At 42.9% G+C, this 24302-nt stretch overlaps 2 protein-coding genes across 5 annotated transcripts in view; one reads left to right on the top strand and one right to left on the bottom strand.

Moving 5' to 3' along the window:
* Window positions 1-1266: 1266 nt before the first annotated feature.
* Window positions 1267-16768, bottom strand: SSR1 (signal sequence receptor subunit 1). Of its 2 annotated transcripts, XM_068126665.2 has the most exons (10): window positions 16527-16767; window positions 10538-10671; window positions 10076-10175; window positions 7787-7914; window positions 6207-6341; window positions 4216-4289; window positions 3606-3684; window positions 3318-3414; window positions 3151-3165; window positions 1727-1946 (listed from the first exon to the last, which is right to left on the bottom strand). In XM_068126665.2, exons 1-10 carry the CDS (start codon window positions 16600-16602, stop codon window positions 1879-1881), a joined length of 906 nt encoding a protein of 301 aa, XP_067982766.1. In that variant the 5' UTR covers window positions 16603-16767; the 3' UTR covers window positions 1727-1878. The 2 variants fall into 2 exon arrangements, with proteins under 2 accessions (XP_067982767.1, XP_067982766.1); XM_068126666.2 differs by lacking the exon at window positions 3151-3165 and having other exon boundaries at window positions 1267-1946; window positions 16527-16768.
* Window positions 16769-17516: 748 nt separating this feature from the next.
* LOC137434048 (uncharacterized) overlaps window positions 17517-24302 on the top strand; it is a 40436-nt gene continuing 33650 nt past the window's right edge. Inside the window, exons 1-2 of one of the 3 annotated variants that reach the window (XM_068126669.2) lie at window positions 17533-17939; window positions 19765-19858. The gene's annotated coding sequence lies outside the window, so the exon portion shown is untranslated. Of the gene's footprint in view, window positions 17940-19764; window positions 19859-24302 lie in introns of all 3 variants that reach the window. The other 2 variants (XM_068126667.2, XM_068126668.2) reach the window with 2 other exon arrangements.

The raw sequence follows: 24302 nt of genomic DNA, 5'->3' as shown, positions 1-24302 counted from the left end.
TCTCTGGTGCCTGCTCCCCTTCCACCCCCCTCCTTCACTACAGGTGACTCTGCTTGTGAAAAGATTAAATACCTCACTTCTGTGTTTGCTTCCACATCTTGTCTTCCCAACCCCTTACTCCTTGCACCTATTCTACCCTCTCGTACCTAACTGCTCCTGGACACTGTCCTTCTCACTTGAGAAGGTGGAGAGATTTCTGGCAAACCTTGACTTCCATTCTGTGACAGGCCTAGATGACAACCAGTGCATGGCTCAAACCTGCTCTGCTGCTCTTGCTCATCTTCTTTCTGCTCTGTTCACACAATCACTCTCTCTGGGTTAGTCGACGTCTGTTTGCGAGTGAGCAAACATCACTGAAATGCATAAACACAGATCCTCTTAACTACAGGCCTGAGCTTGCTTCCAATTAAAAGGAAGGTGACCATGCCAAGGTCATGGAAATATTGCAATCATGTTGGCAAACATGGAAAAACCCTGAAACACATGGAGCAACTTCCTGTTCGGGGTTGCTTCATGTACGTGCAACTCGATTTTGCAGCCTGCTCTTTCCACCTAATTTTTCCGAACTGGATCCATCGTTTTGTTTTTTACCTCCGCAACCTAAGGTGATTGGAGGTTATGTATTCACCCCTCTTTGCTTGTCTGGCTGTGAGCAGGATATCTCAGTTATCAACTGATTCAGACAACTTGGTGGATAGGTTGGTGTGTGACAAGAACGAAATGATTAAATTTTGGCGAAGATCCAGATATGAGCATTTTTAAGTGATTCTTCATCATTGAGAAATAGGGCCCCGCGCATCCTCTATTTAGCACGATATTTCAAAACGGACAGATTATGCCAACTTGACAGATGAGTTGGATAGGTGACAAGCAAATGTGAATAAATTTCATGTGCATACACAGGCACTAAACTGTTTGAAAGAGAGGCAACAATCGAGAGTATTGCACACGTGATGAGCACTTGCAGGTCTCCATCACAATAGTTGAGAATCTCGACGAATACTCAAAGGACCTCGAGTTGCATCCCAAAGAAGCCGCATATTGCTCAGGCACTTTCAGCAGTTGGCGGAAGTGAGAGCAACATTATTGAGCTTTTGATTTAAAAGATGTGTATTATTAACCTTTCTCCATTGCTTTTGAGGGACATCAACTTCAAAACTTAAGAAAAGCCAAGGCACGGTGTAGTTGAATTGGAAGGCCTCAGATCATTTGTGCAACAATCCCTTACTTTGGGAAAAATAAACAAATAAAATATTTGCACAGCTCCAATGTTTCTCTCAGCCTTTATTTCATTGCTCGAAGAAGCATTGACAAACTGAAGACAAGGAAAACAGATCACGACCAAAAAAGAATAGGCTGGCTCTGGCTCAACTTCAGCAACGTTGCCAATACCATCCTAAAATCCAAGGATTGAAAAAGTCTTCCCTTCCCTGCCCCAAATGCATTCTTCATAACCCCACCCCTACTCCCACCCCTACTCCCACCCCTCAAACAATATTCAAGTATCATCTGAACCACAATTACTGCCGACAGACAGCACAAGAGCAAAACTATACAACGTTAATATTTCGGTGCTCAAAATGCACCATTGAGCAAATTAAAAATCCGCCCAAAGCCCAAACCTACAAATTAATTGTGGAACCAAAATAAGGTCAACAGCCAAAGATGTGTTTACAACAGCAACTTTGGCAAAGTAGAGGGAGGGGGGGAACAACAAAGACATTCGGGCATGGTCTAACTGAACACTGCAAAGACCGGCTTACTTAACATGAACAGAAAAGTGAAGTGGGTAAAGGGAAGGCAATGTGACCATTTTTGATGTGGGTCACATGCCACCCCCTCCAACCCCATTTTTTAAAGACCACGGTTAGGCAGTTGTCACTCATCTGTTCCCACAGCTCGTTTGGATATGCGTTTCCTTGGTGACCGCCGTGGTGAGTTCTTGTCTGAGGAGGAAATTGAGATAAATACAAACAACTCGCATAACAGCAATATGAGTGTTGGTGGAGATTTATAGCACAAAGTTCCACAAAGATTATGTATGATGGAAATGGGCACCTGTAGTTTACCAACCCCCCCCCCCCCCCCCCCCATCACCCACAAACAATCTGCCTTCATATGACCACCTTCGTGTCAGACATGTCATTCCATAAGATGGAACTCAAGATCGAGTCACAGACCCCTGAGTAATACAAGCCTGAACAGCAGATGTCTCTACCTGGACGGTGTCTCTACCTGGAGGCCGTATCTTTGATGTGACGGAAAAACTGAGGGTTAAAACCTCAGATTTAACAAAGGGTTCTCCTGATCAAGGTAAAGGAAAATATCTCTTTCAATTGCAAAAGTTCTTCTTCTCATCCCTTAAACGACAAGCCCACATTCCCATTTTTTTTTCAGTGACTTGTACAATGGTGATATTGGGGAAACCTTTGTTAAATCTCAGGTCAATGAAGCTGCCAACAAGCTCATCAACAATATATAGGTCGAGAAGGGCGAGAACAATGTGTAGGCCGAGTTGGCTTTGTGGCTGAGAAGCGAGAATCATCTTGCAAGATGTTGGAAAGTCTTTGCCCTCGTGAATGAAAAAAAAAGAAAAGGATTTACTGTCAGGATTTACCCATTAGGTATGCACCTCAGAGGACGATGGCCTGGCTAGAACCAGTAAATACTACGACTGAAGCAGATACTCGTGTGCAGTCCCCAAATAAATCTTACTGTAATGCAGCTATCACATATGTGGGTATGTATGTATGTATGTATGTATGTATATGTAGACGAAATAGCTCCACACGGTGGTGTGTGTGCTAGCCCAGAAGTGGATGGGAAACCGAAGGTACAATTCAATTGTAAAGACATATGTGCACACAAAACAATTTAATTTGAAACGAATTAAATAATGCATCATACGGAACATGGCTATACGAGCCGTTTGAGAAGAATAGTACTTAAGTGCCCACCGTAGACGTGCCCATCAGCTAACAATAATAATAAATCCAGTGTACAACCAAAGTATGTTGGTTAGGGTGTATTCCAATCGACCCTGAAGTTCAATAGTGAATAAATGAAATAGAGTGTGAGCAGACAAACCACAAACAGGATTATTTTTACATGCACGATCACAACAGGGGGCAAGGTAGCTAAAGCACTTACCTCGCTTACTTTGTCCTTAAATGAACCGGAATTGGCATGGAATAAAAAGTCAAAAGGTAAAAAAAACATTAGGATTCATAATAAAAGACGGATAGTAAAATATTTTCCTCTGAGAAACATCATGGATTGAAAACAAAATTTAAAAAAACAGGCAGATGCATCCTTACTCATGTAATCCAGCGTTTCCTGTGGGATCCAGCTCATATCGACGCCATTCACCACGGTTGTCCCCATCTCAACAGCTCTTCCAGTCGGTCGTCGTTTCTGAAGGAAACGGATAAAACGAGGGGGTACCGTAACCGCACACCATACCACGATGCACCACAAAATAATTGTTCGTGCTAGACATGCCACAGCTAGTTACACTGGTGTATAGCCCAACGAGGTCAAAACATGTGAAGAATCTCAAACGTAAAGTTGAAGGTGCAAAGGTTGAACTACGTGGTATGGATTACCTTGCGCGCTTCCATCAGTTGGTGAACGACAACCAGCAACAGGATAAGGAGGCCACCAAGAAACAGGTACATGAAAAACCTGCCAGGAAATAACATTTACGCAGCAGCATGCATGGTCCAACAGATATCCCACCAAAATGGAGAACCAGCCCACTTGATAAGGACTGGGCCTGAATGATCTCCAACCGAAGCGAGCGGACGAGCTGGACAACAACTGCCAAAACTAACTGTATCCCAAGCAGCATCTGACTCGCTTGGGCGTTTTAAAGAAAACAAGCATTCTGAGTATTGCGCTGCAATACATGTCCCCTACCGGCAGTCCGTCGTCCAGAAAACTGTTGGGGAAATTCCCACCAAAGTTCAAAGTGCCATAACTTTGTCAAAAATGATCGAAACGTCGTGAAGTTCGAACTTGATCTGTAACTTATCATGAGGAAACCATGTACCAAGTTTGAAATCATTAGCATTAAGCGTTTAGAAAATAAGTCTGGAAAACTGTTCTTTGCGTGACGGACTGACAGACGGAGGGACGGAGTGCAAACCTAAAGTCCCCTCCGGTGTACACCGGTAGGGGACTAATAAGCAGAAGGAAAAAAAAATCTTAACTCACATTTCTCCATCCAATCCTTCATCTGGCTCCGTCACCGTGACCGTTTGGTTAAACACGGCGTCACGGTACTGAGTCTACGCCGGGGAAAAGAAATTCACAAAATTACATGCACTTCCCACACATGGTGTCGCGTTTTCAAACCGTTACCCAAAGCATTAAACTTTTCCAACGTATGACGAACAAAAGCTAATCAAGCAAAGGTGCTCTTTTCTCCGCCGAAGACCCAATACTCAATGTCAGCAGCACCTCATTTCACATGGTGGTAAATGCACCCTCATCACCTTTTACTTGATACTTCTTAAAAATTAATGCTGTCTTGTTTCAACATTCAATGCCAGCACATGTGCTGCATCAGAAATCATGCCATACTTCAAAAAGGGTGTGCAAAGCAGACTTCCGTTTGCATTTAGCTAGTCAATATTAAATATCACACAGTATCTTTTGTCAAGAGCAAATTATGGCATGCTTGCATCTTGTTCAACTTCTCTGATCGAGGCACGAGGACCACCAGGAACAAGTGGGAGTGCAAAGATGCGTACAGTGCCTTTAGAAAGGCTACACCCCCTTTCAAAATTTTCACCTTTTGTTGCCTTGCAGCCTGGAATTAAAATGCAGTAAATCAGACTTTTCCCACCTTTATAGAGCACTTCAAAGCAAAGACTCAACCATGAGCAGTAAGGAACTTTAAAAAGATCTTTGGGATGAAGTTGTGGAAAGGTACAGATCAGGGGATGGGTATAAAAACATTTCATAGGACTTGAATATCCCTTGGAGCACAGTCAAGACAATCATTAAGAAGTGGAAGGCGTATGGTACCATCAAGACCTTGCCTAGATCATGCCCTCCCTCCAAACTGGATGACCAAACAAGGAGACTGATCAGAGAGGCCACCAAGAGGCCAATGGCAACTTTGAAAGAGCTACAGCCTGTGTGTGGCAGAGACTGGTCACTGTGTGCATGTGACAACAATATCCCAAGCACTCCACAAGTCTGGCCTGTATGGTAGGGTGGCAAGAAGGAAGCCAATACTAAAAAAGCCAACCGTGAGTCCCGTTTGAGGTGTGCAAAAAAACACTCCGAAGCTTCTGAAGGCATGTGGCAAAAGGTTTTTTGGTCTGATGAAACAAAGATAAAACTTTTTGGCCCAAAAGCAAAACGTTACGTTTGGCGCAAACACAACACTGCACATCACTCAGTCAACACCATCCCGGCTATCAAGCATGGTGGTGGCAGCATCATGTTTTGGGGATGTTTCTAATCAGCAGGGACTGGGGCACTTGTCGGGATAGAACGGAAAATGGATGGAGAAAAATACAGAGAAATCCGAGAGGAAAACCTGCTGCCCTCTGCAAGAAAGATGAAATTGGGACGGGAGTACACCTTTCAGCATGACAACGACTCAAAGCATACAGCCAAAGCTACACTGGAGGTGGCTAAGGAACAAAAAGATAAATGTCCTCGAGTGGTACAGTCAGAGCCCCGACCTAAATCCAATCGAAAATCTGTGGCATGACTTGAAGATTACTTTCCATCAATGCTTCCCACACAACTTGACTGAAGTTGAACTGTTTTGTACAGAAGAATGGGGAAATATTGGCCAATTAAGGTGTGCAAAGTTGGGAGAGACCCCAACAGACTCACAGCTGTAATTAGTCAAAGGTGCTTCCAACAAGTATTAACCCAGGGTGGACACTTATCCTACCAAGATATTCTAGGTTTGTATTTTTAATTAATTTTCTGAAATTTGTAGAATTTGTTTTTCACTTGGAAGTTGCGGGTTGCGAGGTGTAAATAAAGGTGGAAAAAGTCTTATTTAATGCAATTTAATTCCAGGCTATAAGGCAACAAAAGGTGAAAATTTTGAAAGGGGGTGAAGACGTTCTACAGGCGGCACTGCATATGGCGTAGTTTGCAATGGGCAAGATGGCTCAATTTTACTTTCATCTTTGTCAAGAATATCATGGTATCATTGATTCCAACGCAATACATACCACTCCATCACGGTAACTCAAGTTGATGACCAGTCCGAATGGGCGACCTCCCATTGGCTCTGCAGGGATAAATGAGTACTCAAAGGAAGCCTGCTGCCTTGGAAGGACCACCACGTTCAATGGAAGTGCAGAAAACTGTGAAGAAGGATGGGAAGGTTCAACAGGGAGGGGAAAGATGGAGGGGAAAGAGGAGTGGGATGAACTTTTAACACAAACATACATTAATTTCCGCAGATCTAAAACTAGTCAAAATACTACAACTACAACTTATTTAAGGCCATTTTCCCATATCACGGGGTTGGTGTGACAACGGCCAAAATAGAACACGTGTTTTATATGCCCGTCACACTGAGCCTCAACCCCTTAGAACCCTTTCAATAAATCAGATCCTGCCTACTTAATGATGTGATTATATGAATTGTTTCATAAAGAGTATCTATTCGTATCCCCCCACATTTCCCCATGCTAAATATGCTAAAAGGCATCCAACTTTCCTTATGTGGAGATTACTATGCTTTATCAAGGCTTTTGGTGGCAACCGTGAATATTTTGATTTTCCGTAATCTTAAAACCAAGACCAGGAGCAAAATAATGTCTGGGACAGGTTTTTTCTTTGCTGTTGTGGATTTGATACTGTGTATCCAAAGTTACAAAACTGGTTTGCACATCGTGAACACGATCCCCCATAACAGAAAACTTTCACACATGTTTGAAAAAGAGAAATCATACACACGTGTAAGTGTATGAAATTATAGATGCAGCGAAGGTTCAGAAATGTTAGAAATAATCAAAAAGCCCATAAATGCCTGTTTTTTTTGTTCTTCTTCAGTCATTAACATGGAAGGAAATCTTACACCAATTCAACTACTGAGTATCAAATCCATACACTGTTACTTTCCTAAACCTGTCACATGCATTGGGCAAAGGGCACAAGAGAGCACATTTATTAGACGTGTTATAATACAGGACATATTGGTACACTTTCTCCGACGTTCGATTCAATATTCTTAGTCTCCTTGAAAAGCCCCAATTATTCCCACCACATTACGGTCAGCCAGTGGCAATGATTCAAGGCAAACGTCTTTCTGGAATCGACTGGCTGGGCCCTCCGTTTGATAGGCAGAAATTTAGAATTTAGCCAGGGTGCCGGTGATAACTTGCTCACTTTTTGCAAAAGACACCGTAAAAAGGATCTTTACCATCCACAATTACACCCAGTGTAGGCAGACAGGTCCTTTTGCTTAACGTTCATCCGAAGGATGACAGACACATTGGTGCATCGCCCTGCCTGCAAAACACCAGGATGACAGTTTATAGCTACGTCGACATTCAAACCCAAGCTAGACAGCTCAAATTATGCAAGTATGCATACGTCCAGGCTCTCTGCAAGCCCAGACTTCCGTTTCAACAATAAAGCAAAACCAACATTTGAGACTTAGATTAGATGCATACACTCATATAAATCAATTCAATTGGAAAAGGAGAAGAAATAGTGAACACAGAAGTAGTGCGTGACAAAAACGAAGGCAGAATGATGACATTCTGTGACACCCTTTCATTCTCTTGCTATGTTGACTCACATTCTGGATGTAAAATTGGAAGTCTTGAGGGTAGCGAAATGATGCGTCCAAATACTCCACGACAAACTCGTCTGGACCCTTGTTGGTGAAACCCACCATAAACTTGACAACGCGATTGGCTGGAAATTCTACAGCAAAACAAGAGTTGAAAAGTTTAATTCACAATGAATTAACTTGCCAATAATGAATACTTGATTTTTTTTTATAAGCATTGTAAAAGTTATTTTTTTGAGTTACGATTCAAAACATTTTTTACAAGCAAAATAAAGTGTAGAAGAGCAATGGTGGTTGCCCTTCGTAGCCAAAGACTACCATCTATATGTGAATTCTAATTTATTTATAATGTTGGAGCTGCTGCCCAGCCAACAACCACCACACACTGAGCTAGCAAGCAGTATATCCTGGTGTCAAGCAGTCCAATTGAGGCGCACTCAGCACATTAAGGGGTATCCACATATTGTACAGTATACACAAGGAAAGAGCAGGGGAAGTAGAGAAAAATAATTGAGAAAATGAAGGGAGGGGCAGAGAGAGGAGAGTGATATGTAGGAGAGCTGGAGAGGTCTGAGAGGAAGGGAAGAGGAAATCAATCAAGGAGGAGAATTGCTTTGCAATGCATGTCCCCTACCGGTCCCAATATTTTGCATAGTAAAGCCATACCAAATTAAAAACATTGGGGCAATACCCCTGGCTGCACCGACTAAAGGTATTTTAAACAAATTTCAATGATTGCTAGAAGCCAGGGCAGCATGTAGATTGTAGAATCATACTAACATAATCATTCTTGGGTAAAATGCCAGGGGCATAGAAAAGGCCCCTTTATATAAGGGTATGTGCCATGTGGTAAAGTGTAGAAAAGAAGGGACATTCCATAGCTTGCAGAAAATGCCAAACAATACAAAATAAGGGGCATTCAAAAAATCTCGTGCGCATGCTGGACTACCCTTGTGTTCTGAGGAGGAACCAAGTAATGCTCTAGAAAAGTTGATTTAAAGGGGTGCCAATTTGATTCATACAGCTGCATGAAGAAGTAAATGTAATTTATTTGCCAGATGTAGGGTGCCTTTAGATGATTTTAAAGCAAAAACGATATATATATTTAATTTTAAAGCAAAAACTATGACACTTAGGTGGAATTTGTTTCGAAAGACATTAAAAACACCTATTGGCTGATGTATATTCCAAGTTTCAGCTAGTGTCAATGTATAGTCCTTGAGATATGAGCGCCAACACATTTTGGGCAGACAGACACCAACGTGATTTCAAGGGTTTGCTAAATAAAACTCAAATATGCAGAAATGGACGTTGTTGAAATTTGGAACATATTACCTCAACGTACAAAGTATTTACTTCTGAAATTTTAAGCCAATTTCGTCCAGTAGAAGCCGAGAAACGTATTTTCAGTCCCCATGTTAAAGTGGCATACAGAGAAACAATCCCTTGTGTAAAGGGAGGGGCGCTTTGTGCCTCTCTTTGATAAGACTTTAAACAAACAAACAAAAAAATACCTATTTTGGGGGGCAACCCCCCAGTAGACCTCAGGGCCCGATTTTTTTTAATGACGCGAACAAACTTTTGTACATCACGGGTGGTGAAGGTTGTGGTCAAGTTTCATCGAAATTGTGTGTGTAGTTTCAGAGAAGAAAGCAAATACCTATTTTGGGGGATCAGACCTGGACCCACGTTGACCCCCTATACAACCCCTTAGACTTCATTTACTTAGTGCCGTGAACAAACTTCAGTACATCACAGGTGATGAAGGTTGTGGTCAAGTTTCATCGAAATAGTGTGTGTAGTTTCAGGGGAAAGAGCAAATTAATATTTTTTGGAGTTCAAACCTGGATCCACTTTTGCCCCCAGGAAACCCCCTTAGACCCAAAAAATTTTTAATGCCGTGAGCAAACTTTTGTCACAACATAACAAATATAATTTCTGCTAAGTTTGGTCACAATCCCATCAGCGGTTTTGGAGAAGTTGCAAGTGCTTACGGACGGATGACGCACCATCGCATAAGCTCCCCTGAACTTATCATAAATAAAGCCATTTACCAATTTCAGTTGAATACGTTAAAAGGGTATGGAAAGAAGTTCAGAAAACCACAAGTGGGACGGATGGACAGAGAGCAAATTTATAGTCGGTCCCCTCCGGTGAAATCGGTAGAGGACTAATAAAATATTGGTAGGGAATGGGGAAGTCAAAATCCATCACTTTTAGTGTTAACATGTGACCACGTTTCCCGAGAATTTGTCTGACTAGTTGAAGAAGAGAACGGACATAAGCAAGCATTACCCTCTCCTCGAACAAACATGATAGTAGTATCGGCATTAGCGGAAGCCATTGGTTCTCCGGCCATCAGATCTCCTCCGTCACCTTCTCGAACATCCTCTAACTACACACAATGCAGAGAGAGGGAGAGAGGGAGAGAGGGAGAGAGGGAGAGAGGGAGAGAGGGAGAGAGGGAGAGAGAGAAAACAACCCAACATACACAAGATTAACTATTAATTAATATACTCATATATATATATATATATATATATATATATATATATATATATATATATATATATATATATATATATATATATATATTAATCTGATGCCTTTGACAATGATGCCATTTTGTTTTTTAGTGAGTAATGTACAAGGCCTCTGCTAAGCACGAAGTGGAGTGTGTTGAAACAAACATGGAGGCGAGAAGACAGACAATAAAGGGGAAGGTACAAATTTGGGAAAGAAAGACAGAAATCTTACCCTTTCTACTATCACTTCATCCTCATCCTGAACATCAGCTTCATCCTCATCTTCATCCTCTTCTTCCTCTTCATCATCTCCAATCAGTTCATCCTCTGCATCACTCTGTCCCACGGCCTGTGCAGCCCCAAATCCTGAGAACATGGTGAGGGAATTACACAAGCTAGTTAATCTTCAGCAACAACAATATTGATAATATAAGAGGAAGCACAACTAGACAGACCCAATGAACTTAATAGAGGATCTTTATATTTTTATGGAGCAGCTAAAGTTAACGAGTGCACGTCTACATGTCATATGATGAACAAGGGATTAGACAGATTATACAGACCAAGCAGTTGAGTTTTAGGGAACAGTGTCAGACCATAAGGCTTTTCAACAACAAGCAGCTCAATCTACTATTCTAGAGTTGCTATGGAAGAGCTATGCTGGTAAATGTCACTTTACTCTGCAATAACAGCTTCTTTCTTTTTTTTTTGACATTTTTGCCTTAAAAAGAGAGACAGTAGTAGGTCATTTTCAATACCAAACTCGACTCTGCATTGGATTTTCCAGAAAAGTCAGTGTAGACGTGAAATAAACCACAAATATTGGCAAATGCTCTGCTGTGACAAGCATAACCGATATGATTCAGGCCCATAAATGGTCAACCGCACCTGTGCATCAGGGCCACGCAAACACAGCACATGGTAACATTCCCACCAAAATAAATAAACAAACCATAACCTGCTATACCAGGATTTTTTTTTAAAGGTTTGCAACAAAGAATAATGTACGAGTAATATATTGAGTACAATCATTTCCAATTAGTGTTAAAATAAAAAACAATAAGAATTATAATCAGCTTGGTAGAAATATGGCTATGATACAATCCCATGTTTAAGTGACACCACCAGATCAAGAATGAAACTTGTGGGCCAGTTTGTGGAATAAATGGGAGCCCATCCAGGGCTTCTTGGAATGGGTGTTAAGGTATCTAGAAAATGGTTTTTCTAGTCGTGGAAGACACCACATTTCATACATTGACAATTTACCACACATTATGTAACATCTACGCTTTTCATCCTGTACTTGTTTTCCATGCTTTTCATCCTGTACTGGATTTCCACACTTTTCATCCTGCACTGGTTTTCCACGCTTTTCATGCTGTACTGGCTTTCCAGGCTTTTCATGCTGTATTGGCTTTTCAAACTGTACTGGCTTTCCAGGCTTTTCATGCTGTATTGGCTTTTCATCCTGTACTGGCTTTCCAGGCTTTTCATGCTGTATTGGCTTTTCATCCTGTACTGGCTTTCCAGGCTTTTCATGCTGTATTGGCTTTTCATGCTGTACTGGCTTTCCAGGCTTTTCATGCTGTATTGGCTTTTCAAACTGTACTGGTTTTCCACGCTTTTCATGCTGTATTGGCTTTTCAAACTGTACTGGCTTTCCAAGCTTTTCATGCTGTATTGGCTTTTCAAACTGTACTGGTTTTCCAGGCTTTTCATCCTGTACAGGTTTTCCAGGCTTTTCATGCTGTACTGGTTTTCCACGCTTTTCCTGCTGTACTGGTTTTCCAAGCTTTTCATGCTGTACTGGCTTTTCAAACTGTGCTGGTTTTCCACGCTTTTCAAACTGTACTGGTTTTCCACGCTTTTCATCCTGTACTGGTTTTCCACGCTTTTCATCCTGTACTGGTTTTCCATGCTTTTCATCCTGTACTGGTTTTCCATGCTTTTCATCCTGTAATGGTTTTCCACGCTTTTCATCCTGTACTGGTTTTCCAAGCTTTTCATGCTGTACTGGTTTCCCACGCTTTTCGTCCTGTACTGGTTTTCCAGGCTTTTCAAACTTACTGGTTTTCCAAGCTTTTCGTCCTGTACTGGTTTTCCACGCTTTTCATGCTGTACTGGTTTTCCACGCTTTTCATGCTGTACTGGCTTTCCACGCTTTTCATGCTGTACTGGTTTTCCAGGCTTTTCATGCTATACTGGTTTTCCACGCTTTTCATGCTGTATTGGCTTTTCAAACTGTACTGGTTTTCCAGGCTTTTCATGCTGTACTGGTTTTCCACGCTTTTCATGCTGTACTGGTTTTCCACGCTTTTCATGCTGTACTGGTTTTCCACGCTCTTCCTGCTGTACTGGCTTTCCAAGCTTTTCATGCTGTATTGGCTTTTCAAACTGTACTGGTTTTCCAGGCTTTTCATCCTGTACACGTTTTCCAGGCTTTTCAAACTGTACTGGTTTTCCACGCTTTTCCTGCTGTACTGGTTTTCCAAGCTTTTCATGCTGTACTGGCTTTTCAAACTGTACTGGTTTTCCACGCTTTTCATGCTGTACAGCAGGGGTTCCCTAACTGGGGTGCATGAACCCCCAGGGGGTGCGTGAGTCGTAAAATATTAAACAGTAGATCTTGTAGATCATCACTTGTTTTTTTTCATTACAATATTACACTATGAACTTGATCTTTTACGAAGCACTGTTATGCGTATGATAGTATAATAATAACTCAGATCGTGTCTCGAAAGGTTGGGGGTTCGTGGACACCTCTGACATCCACAGGGGGTTCGTGGGGGGATAAAGTTAGGGAAACACTGCTGTACAGGTTTTCCAGGCTTTTCAAACTGTACTGGTTTTCCACGCTTTTCCTGCTGTACTGGTTTTCCAAGCTTTTCATGCTGTACTGGCTTTCCAGGCTTTTCAAACTGTACTGGTTTTCCAAGCTTTTCATGCTGTACTGGCTTTCCAGGCTTTTCAAACTGTACTGGTTTTCCACACTTTTCATCCTGTACAGGTTTTCCAGGCTTTTCAAACTGTACTGGTTTTTCACGCTTTTCCTGCTGTACTGGTTTTCCAAGCTTTTCATGCTGTACTGGTTTTCCACGCTTTTCATGCTGTACTGGTTTTCCAAGCTTTTCATGCTGTACTGGCTTTTCAAACTGTGCTGGTTTTCCACGCTTTTCAAACTGCACTGGTTTTCCACGCTTTTCATCCTGTACTGGTTTTCCATGCTTTTCATCCTGTACTGGTTTTCCACGCTTTTCGTCCTGTACTGGTTTTCCACGCTTTTCATCCTGTACTGGTTTTCCAAGCTTTTCATGCTGTACTGGTTTCCCACGCTTTTCGTCCTGTACTGGTTTTCCACGCTTTTCGTCCTGTACTGGTTTTCCACGCTTTTCATCCTGTACTGGTTTTCCACGCTTTTCGTCCTGTACTGGTTTTCCATGCTTTTCGTCCTGTACTGGTTTTCCACGCTTTTCATCCTGTACTGGTTTTCCAAGCTTTTCATGCTGTACTGGTTTCCCACGCTTTTCGTCCTGTACTGGTTTTCCAGGCTTTTCAAACTTACTGGTTTTCCAAGCTTTTCGTCCTGTACTGGTTTTCCACGCTTTTCATGCTGTACTGGTTTTCCACGCTATTCATGCTGTACTGGCTTTCCAGGCTTTTCAAACTGTACTGGTTTTCCAGGCTTTTCAAACTGTACTGGTTTTCCACGCTTTTCATGCTGTACTGGTTTTCCACGCTCTTCCTGCTGTACTGGCTTTCCAAGCTTTTCATGCTGTATTGGCTTTTCAAACTGTACTGGTTTTCCAGGCTTTTCATCCTGTACACGTTTTCCAGGCTTTTCAAACTGTACTGGTTTTCCACGCTTTTCCTGCTGTACTGGTTTTCCAAGCTTTTCATGCTGTACTGGTTTTCCAAGCTTTTCATGCTGTACTGGCTTTTCAAACTGTACTGGTTTTCCACACTTTTCAAACTGTACTGGTTTTCCAGGCTTTTCATCCTGTACAGGTTTTCCAGGCTTTTCAAACTGTACTGGTTTTCCACGCTTTTCCTGCTGTACTGGTTTTCCAAGCTTTTCATGCTGTACTGGCTTTTCAAACTGTACTGGTTTTCCACGCTTTTCATGCTGTACTTGTTTTCCACGCTCTTCCTGCTGTACTGGCTTTCCAAGCTTTTCATGCTGTATTGGCTTTTCAAACTGTACTGGTTTTCCAGGCTTTTCATCCTGTACAGCAGGGGTTCCCTAACTGGGGTGCATGAACCCCCAGGGGGTGCGTGAGTTGTAAAATATTAAACAGTAGATCTTGTAGATCATCTCTTGTTTTTTTTCATTACAATATTACACTATGAACTTGATCTTTTACGAAGCACTGTTATGCGTATGATAGTATAATAATAACTCGGATCGTGTCTCGAAAAGTTGGGGGTTCGTGGACACCTCTGACATCCACAGGGGGTTCGTGGGGGGATAAAGTTAGGGAAACACTGCTGTACAGGTTTTCCAGGCTTTTCAAACTGTACTGGTTTTCCACGCTTTTCCTGCTGTACTGGTTTTCCAAGCTTTTCATGCTGTACTGGCTTTCCAGGCTTTTCAAACTGTACTGGTTTTCCACACTTTTCATCCTGTACAGGTTTTCCAGGCTTTTCAAACTGTACTGGTTTTCCACGCTTTTCCTGCTGTACTGGTTTTCCAAGCTTTTCATGCTGTACTGGCTTTCCAGGCTTTTCAAACTGTACTGGTTTTCCAAGCTTTTCATGCTGTACTGGCTTTCCAGGCTTTTCAAACTGTACTGGTTTTCCAGGCTTTTCATCCTGTGCTTGTTTTCCAGGCTTTTCATGCTGTACTGGTTTTCCACGCTTTTCCTGCTGTACTGGTTTTCCATGCTCTTCATACTGTACTGGTTTTCGACGCTTTTCGCCCAGAATATGTTTAATTTTTACCATCTCCATTTACCAGCTCCATCCCCATGACAAACATGAGTGGAGGTGACTGGAGAAAGACGTCCACGTGGAGGCGACTGGAGACAGACGTCCACGTGGAGGCGACTGGAGACAGACGTCCACGTGGAGGCGACTGGAGAAAGCCGTCCACGTGGAGGTGACTGGAGACAGACGTCCACGTGGAGGTGACTGGAGACAGACGTCCACGTGGAGGTGACTGGAGACAGACGTCCACGTGGAGGTGACTGGAGACAGACGTCCACGTGGAGGTGACTGGAGACAGACGTCCACGTGGAGGTGACTGGAGACAGACGTCCACGTGGAGGTGACTGGAGACAGACGTCCACGTGGAGGTGACTGGAGACAGACGTCCACGTGGAGGTGACTGGAGACAGACGTCCACGTGGAGGTGACTGGAGACAGACGTCCACGTGGAGGCTACTGAAAAGAGACGTCCACGTGGAGGCGACTGGAGACAGACGTCCACGTGGAGGCGACTGGAGACAGACGTCCACGTGGAGGCTACGGGAGAAAGATGTCCACGTGGAGGTGACTGGAGACGGCCATATGGAAGTGACTGGAGATGGCCATATGGAAGCGGTGCAGGTGTAACTTGGAAGAGCAGTGCAAATCAACAAACCCAAATGAAGGAAACTTTCAGCTGATGTTATAATGTGTCTTAATAGCAATTGAGAATATCATATCAATTTAACATTCATTAAACAAATAAACAAAATCCAAAGAGCTTTTCCATTTTCATTATAAAACAAACAAATAACTAATTATTAGCACTTCATGAACATTTTCACTTCATCATGTTCACGTACAGTTCATGAACATTTTCACTCCATGTATTTTTCTGCCACTTCTTATTCAACTTTAAGTTTAATGACTCCAATTAATCCCAACGTTAAAAAACAAGGTAAAGACGATTTAGAAATTAAACATCTATAACAACCGATCGGGAAATGTCCGTTTGAGCGGCCACAGAAGTAAAAAACAAACAAACAAAAAAAACTTGATGATTCAAATGACATTTAGCAAAGAATTCTCTCGACATTGACTTCGAAGAAGAAGCACCAAGAGTCCAAGACCCTCGTCGGTACATTCACACTTTTATAATCCCCCACCTCGGCAATTGCATCAAGCTCAAGGTAGGAACGAGGTAACCAGATTATCCTCAACTCCAACCTAACCCAAAACTTTCGACGTGTGACAATCTGATAAAGTCTTAATAAGACAAAATGAATCAAAAAACAAAACAACCAGAATAAAAGTTTCACCTTTAGCTCTAAACAAGGAAATGGCGGGGAACGCGAGAAGCAGAAGGAGCAGTAAGCTTTTCGACTTCCCGAACATGATCTTGATGGCCGTGCGAGGGGATCCTGTCGGTGTTCACGGTGCGGACGAAGGCAGGAGGGAAATATCAAGAGGATTCGCACAATTCCCAGAACACACACACAGACACACGCTCCCCATGCAACACGTCGGCAAAGATGGCAGTGACTACGCACTTCCGATGTCATTATGTCAACGGTAAATATCGTTCTACACGACAAAAAAAAAAATGATTGTTTTCCTCACATAAGGAGGAAAGATACAATATAATGAGAAAATGCAAGTTAATAACTAAAAAACGTCAACTTATTTTAGGTATATTTTACGACATGAAATTGGCGCCTCTTTATATATATACATTTATATATCCACATATATAAATATATATATATACATGTAAATATGTAGAGAGTAAATTAATACTTCAGAAAAAAAAATTAAATCGCAGAGGAGATGGCGTTAGTGTGAGGGATTAATGACGTCATCAGTCAGCTGTTACCCATAAGGCAGTGCAGAACGACAAGATGGTACTGCACTGTTTTGTTTTCGATATACAGTATAGCTGTATGCATTTTATTGAAAAATCTAGTACATCTAATACACATATATATAATATATATATATATATATATATTTGTTATCTTGATGTACCATACTCTTTACAGAGCATTGGTGCTACCGAAGCAGTTTCTTGGCAAGCGTTGTACTGGGTGGTTTGCCATTGTTTTCCCAGATATAGAATTACATATATATTATATATATATATATCTCCATGATATGCTGATTAGCATAATGTTGATCCAACATCGAAAATCGACGCTACATTGGCAAAGTGAAGGAAAATGTTTGAGAATGTTTCAAGCTAGCTTCAATGCAACAATCCCCGCCCTCTTCGTCCCAGCGCGGAGTAAACCGGAAGAGCGTCATGGAACGTCACACCGGAAGCGGAAGGACTGCGTTCTGGTTGGGGGCGAAGCAAACGGCGGCCGGAGTTCTTGGATCGTTCACTTCTTTCGTTCTGTAACCAGCACCTCGGATTCCACTATATACCAAGACCCTGCTCTCTTATGTCCTCATCCGTCGAAATCGGTTTGTTTCGGAGGTTGACGCAGCTCACAGTGAAAGTAGTGACCCATCCTGTCAAGGCAGAAACGAGAAGTGTTGCCCGATATCGCGGGAGGTATTCTCATTCTGGCTGTGGTTAAAGAATTCTCTCTGGACGTCTGGTCACGGGGCCCAGGATGGTGGATTTACATCTGGATTTGCAACTGGAGTTAACGCCGGAGCTGGAGCTGTGGCTGCGGGAGGAATCGTATCCAAGAAGCTGGTGTTATCCCCACCCGGAAGGTGGACGATAGGTACGGTAAATCATATTAATGGACGTATTGATAATGGATATAGTTCATGTTTATTATAATTTATAGTTCAGATCAGATCAGGAACCGTGCTCTCTCTATATATACAGTGTCGGCTATGCCGATGCAGTGGCTGGGATTACAATTCTGGTCGGGTCGCCACTCCGACACCACTGGAAGTGACGACGCGGGAATTGGTCGTCGTTTGTTTGAGGATGCCGGCGATAGCTCGCCTCCTCCTCAAGAATGACACCGTAGGATATTTAATGTCCACCAACGGATGCTGACACATTCTTTGATGAATCACCCTGACTGTAAAACAGTTTGTAGCTGGGTCAGGATTTGAACCCAGGTGAGTGTGCATACCTCTCGGCCACCCTTTCCAGTAAGCTGGCACTCGTTTTGCCAACCTTGGAAAGATGACCGGCTGAGTCAACCCACCTGGAGTTTTTTCAATGGCATGATGGAGGCTCAAACTTAAGACCTTAAGCCAGCCACTTTAACTGTGAGCCAACACCTGGCGCCCTTACCTGTCTGGTTGATTATACCGTTAACAATAAATCATTGACAATGAGATATAGTTCATGATGATGAACCGACAGATATATATATATATATATATATATATATATATATCTGGTAAAACCGAACACTTTAACATGTCACATGCAAGAGATCAGTACCAGTACAGTCGACACTGTTGCTCTCCTACATGAAGGACAAAGCCATCATCAGTAGGTAATCGACAATTCGACACACTGAATGGATTGGAATCTGGTATCCGCGTCGAGCCTTTGAGCAGTCTATTGTGGTTTTGAATCTAGGCTCAGCTATAAACTGCTACCCTGGTGTTTCACATGCAAGGCGAGGCATCATTGTCTGCCCCCTTCGTAAGCTGGATGACACCGTTGGTCAGCACTCGTCTTTGTTGGACATAAAAGATGCGGCGGTGTCTTTCACAAAGAAGAGGAGAGTTATCATCGGCACCCTGAACTAATCGCAAATTCACACTACCTTGATCATTTTCATGTCATCCTCTCCCCACACTGTCACCTGTTCACTGTCTTGTTCTTTCCCACCATCTCTTCATTATTAGAACCTCCAGCTCCCACCCATGTCACACGTGTGTGTGTGTGTGTGTGTGTGTGTGTGTGTGTGTGTGTGTGTGTGTGTGTGTGTGTGTGTGTGTGTGTGTGTGTGTGTGTGTGTGTGTGTGTATGTGTATATATATATATATATAATTATATATATATAATATATATATATTTGTTAAGTATATAGTTATACTAGCAGAAGTACCCGGCATTGCCGGGCGGGGGAGGGGAGGGGGAAGGGAAGGGGAGGGGAGGGGCACAGGGGGAGAGCGAGCCCCTTGGTAAAGCGAGCGATTTTTTTTTCATAGCGTCATCGCGTCATCGCTCTGAGCGAATCAGCGCCCACCTGCTCTGATTCCGTTGATTCCGTGCGCTGAAATGCGCTGAGGTAAATATGAATAAAAAATATGGATCAAATATTTTGAGTTCGGCCATGTTCGTCCCAGGCTCAATAGGCCAAATATCAAGCACGTAAGCCTCTCCGTTTAGGAGTCTATCGGTAACATTACACACACACACACACACACACACACACACACACACACACACACACACACACACACACACACACACACACACACACAAACTGTGTTTTATATATATAGATAGTATATAGTTGTTAAGTATAGTAAGTGCATAATTACAGTATATGTATACCATGGTGGTGTCAGATGATGTAATAACCGATGATATTGAGTATGACTAACACAGTATTACAACAATGTGCTGTGCAGCTCCCACTACATTTATTGACTCGAGCTTCTCGGGCCCAGAAAGTGAAAAACCTCCTCTTCAAATCCACGCCGCTGCCGGCCGTTTCACAAAGTGGTAAAAGCTGAACCGCATATAATGCATTATCATGCATTATTATCATATCATGAATATTATCATGCATTATAATGCATTATTATGCGGCATGTGATTATCGATTTGGTTTATCGATCGATGTTCCAACAACACACTTGATTCCAATGGTGAATTGAAAGGAAAAGTGCTGATGTCACACACCACCTAATTACATGTGATGACATAATGGTTTTGTCATCATATCCCGATGCATCACACTTCCTTCCTCCCCCCCACCTCCCTCTAAACAAACCTTCATGCAGCTCAAGCACTGCCATATTCCCCTTCAAACTGGGCATTGAGTGTTTCCCTCATCCATTTCTTAACAGAATAAGTTCCTTTGCCATTTCTGGAAGAGCACTTTATTGCTTGTCAATAGCAGCGACTACTTTGGGCTGTGATCGTGAGTTTATTTCCCATTTTCAATTTTATAATTGCTTGCATGCTGGCAGGATGGCCTGGAGGTATGCACATTCTCTTTTGAGCCGGCTAGTCTGGGTTTGAATCCCGGCCCTGTTATAGACCGTCACCCCGGTGTTTCACAGGCTGGGTGAATCATCAAGGTGTGCCGTCCCTCCGATGGACGTTAAACCGGGTGTCCCATCTGCCATCATTAGTTGCTTTATGGACGCTAAGAACCCACGCTGTCCTTTGCGAAGAGTAGGCGAGCTGTCGTCGGCACCCTGGACAAATGACTAATTCCTGCTCTAATCTACCCTGGGCATTGTATCGGTGGCACGCCACGCTCGCAGCAGTGATGCAACCAGCAGCCACAGGCTGTATACAAACTGAATGAACGAATCGAACCTTAGACTCTTTTGATGCAGCATGAGTATGACTTGTGTTTATACTTTAAGAGTAATATGGCACAACAGTGGACAAATTATGTCATGGGGGAAGGCAGATGCACGAAATGTTTGTGGATGGGAGATGATAATCAAATAGACAACTATTTTGTTTAAGAGGAGGTCGAAGCTGTTGTATCATAAGGCGCTTAATCTAGAACGGCACTCAGTCGAGAGCATACCTCCACCTGGTTGGCCATATCACTCAATGGTGAAGAATCACTTAAAAAATTATACTAGCTAGATCCGGATCTGCATCTTCACCAAAATTGAATTGATTCGTCCTTGTCAGACAGCCAACCAGTCCACCAAGTTTCTACCAAATCCGTCCATAACTTTTTGAGATATCCTGCTATGTATCGTTTTTGGCCCTATCTCCCAATGGTGAAGAATCACTTAAAAGTTTCTACTAGCCGAATCCGGATCTTCACCAAAATCTAATCATTTCGTCCTTGTCACATACACTACCTCTTTGCCAAATTTCGTCCGAATCCGTCGACAACTTTTTGAGATATTTTGTTCACAGACAAACGGACAAACAGACAGACAGGGGTGAAAACATAACCTCCATGCACCTTTGGTGGCGGAGGTAATGAATATATTGCAGGATTTAGGTTATCTTCTAGAATTGCCATCCTCCAATTGCAGGATTTCTTTCTTCTGTAGCCCGTCAGTATTTTTGCACATCTGCAGCTGGAAAACATCATTGTGGTCGGGCGAGTCGAAAATAATGGGAGGGAAAGATGGAGTTGGAAACTTTCTTGTGGGTGTGTGTTTGTTGTATCAAATTGTTTGAGTCACCATGGCCTTATAGATAGGGATATAAAGGAATCGAGGTCATGGAGGGACAGAGGGAGAAACGCAGCGTTTAATGTGTTTTGGTGAATAGGTGTTGCTTTGTGTTTGAATGACCGTGTTCTTGCGAGCTGCAATTGTGCAAAAAGGCATGTCCTTGTTGAAATTCGTATTTAAATTGCAAGGTTAGTGCCTTGTAATGCCATTCTTTCATTGACTTTGCAGTTGCTATTGTTGGTTACGCCGTCGATGTCAATCGCGTCTCTCACTTCCATCAGTATCTCTCATCTATTGGTGACGACTCCGTTTGCACCTTTATTGCCAGTTTGGAACTTTATTGCATGTATTGCCAGTTTGGAACTTTATTGCATGTATTGCCAGTTTGGAACTTTATTGCATGTATTGCCAGTTTGGAACTTTATTGCATGTATTGCCTGTTTGCAATATTCCCAGTATTGCCAAGAAAGCTTGAATGCCACGACACCGTTATTGCCAGTGTTACCAGTTTACATTCAGACCACGAAATGATCTATTGATGATTTTGCAAAATAGCCCAGCAGATATGTGAAAAAATTGTGCTTTTGGTGATACAAGCATGAAATTTTGAACACTGATAGAGCATACTACTAGGAAGATTTTTGGATATAGGGGCATTCAAATCTTTTCCTAGGGACAAAATGGCGGCCATTTTAAAAATGGCCGTTTACGGATAATAAGATACACAGTACCGATGTCTATAAAACTAGATTTACTTATTGCTCAAGCACACCTATGATGTTTTTTTCATGTAAACAGGTTGTAAGATCATAATTAAATGTCAACAAACTCACATAACATTTATTTGGTCCTTATTCTTTACAAAAATAATTACTTTTTGAGCTATTTTGAGCAAACTCCAGAAACACAATGGAAATGAAGTGAAAATGCCACATTAACGCTGTGGAAGTGACTTTCACTATAAAACAGTCTACAAAACAGTCTTCCACATGTTTGTGTATATGTAACAGGTGTGTTATTCCTCCTGTATACTATCGTGTGCACTCCCCTGCACAGTGACACAGAGCTGAGCACTGGAGTGCGGCCTTAACACACTTGCACTGTTTCCTGCAACCCTTCTTGCATCCACATCTAATCAATTGTCGGCATGCCTCAGTTGCCTCTGTGAGGGTTGTCCAATATATCCCCCAGCCGTTATTACTCTGTTTCCAACCCCATTCACTTGGCGATGGGAGCTCAGGTGCGCAAATCATCATCTGGCCCCAACAAAAGCCGGCTTGGTAGGCAGCTCTCTTGATGTGTTGTCTGAGGGCTTCTTGCGTTGGTGGGATAGCCTCTATTGATCTACCAGTCTGGGTGAAGAGATGCTTGCGGGCATCGTTAACATGTTCCTGGCTGCTTGTTCGATCGTAGAGCAGAACAACAAAACGCTCCAGTGGATCCATGTTGTCATTTGCAGTTGAAATGGTTGGTGTGGCAGCCAGTGCGCAGAAAGCTGAGGTGACCTCATCATAGGCTTTCCATGTTTCCCATGCTGTTTTCTTCCCCCTTCCGCCGAAGCAGGACACGGTGTCACACCCAGTGAAGGCGTGGAAGAATGGCAACCCTCGGCACTTGTTTGGTCCCAGTGCCACAGCCATCTCGTGAGCTGCCAAGTGCCTGAAATTCTTCCCTGTGCCAAAAGCAACCCAGAGTTCATCGATGTCAAGATATCCAGTTGCTGCCACTGCAAGGATCAAAACATCTGTGTCCACTGTGCGGATTGACACCTTGGTATAGCCCTGTCTGACTGCATCTTGGACATGGAGTAGTATCCTTGTATCTGCCTCCTCGTGACTACACGGGGAAAGACCAGTAACATCTCGTGGCTGTGTACAAAAAACTTCTTTGTGGTTTGTGGTGACGATTTGCTTGTCAGTCTCAATGTTTGCTATCCTCGTTGCTAGAAAGTCAAACAACTCCACCTTGTTCTCGTCTATGCGAAGGAAGGCCTGCCAGTTTCGAGGGATGGAACTAGATGGCTCAACTCGTCTCCTGGTGCCTTTACCCCTCGTCTTCCTGGTGTCGGCTTTCAAACTGTCTGGGAAATATTCATCCCAGATAATATCAACCCTGCTCTTATTTTGTATCTGAGATGTGATGTATGGCAAGAATACTAGTGATGCATACTCAGAGAAGGTCTTCGCATTACGAGGTGCCAGCATGTTCACGATGGCTGCTCCATCCAGGATCATGACTTCAACAGGGGGGCTTACATCATCATTTTCCCGTGAGGTGATCAGATCTTCTAAGCACCCAACCAGATCAGACTTGGTTCCAAGCCGGATTTTGCCCATTTGTGACAATGCAGGGGGACAAGCTTGGTTTTCATGTGCAAAGAATTCATCAAGATCTCCATTCCGTGTCTGGGATGCAATAAACAGCCTGGAGAACAGAACGCAGTCATTCTTCAGAGATACCACCTTCAACTCTGTTCTTGACTTCTCTCTGACTGGGGGTCGGCTGAAGAGAGGGAGATTGTTTCTTTTTATTGGGTCAGTGATAGGCTTTGTCTGATGTACAAGCCTCTCGTTCACATATGTGTCATACTGTTCTTTTCCCAGCTTCTCGATCTGGTAAAGGGTGTTGATGACTGCTGGGTCTGCCAGGTCTCTGCTGTCTAGCACCAAGAGATCTTTGCTGTCGTCACAGAATGGGTTCCCCATCTCTCCTATGACACGGGTGAGTGCTCTCACATCTCGAGCAAAGGCTACCTGCGTGTGCTTTGTCTGTTCATGGTGTTTTAGTTC

This window comes from Myxine glutinosa, chromosome 10, assembly GCF_964187855.1.
Source record: "Myxine glutinosa chromosome 10, kmMyxGlut1.1, whole genome shotgun sequence".
Lineage (NCBI taxonomy): Eukaryota > Metazoa > Chordata > Myxini > Myxiniformes > Myxinidae > Myxine > Myxine glutinosa.
This window is presented reverse-complemented; position numbering and strand designations above follow the sequence as displayed.

Coding starts and splice junctions, on each gene's coding strand:
- SSR1 (XM_068126665.2), bottom strand. CDS start 16,602: ATGTTCGGGAAGTCGAAAAGCTTACTGCTCCTTCTGCTTCTCGCGTTC. Junction 10,672..16,526: donor TTCCTTGTTTAGAGCTAAAG/GTGAAACTTTTA, acceptor CCATGTTCTCAG/GATTTGGGGCTGCACAGGCC. Junction 6,342..7,786: donor TCCAATTTTACATCCAGAAT/GTGAGTCAACAT, acceptor CCTTCTTCACAG/TTTTCTGCACTTCCATTGAA.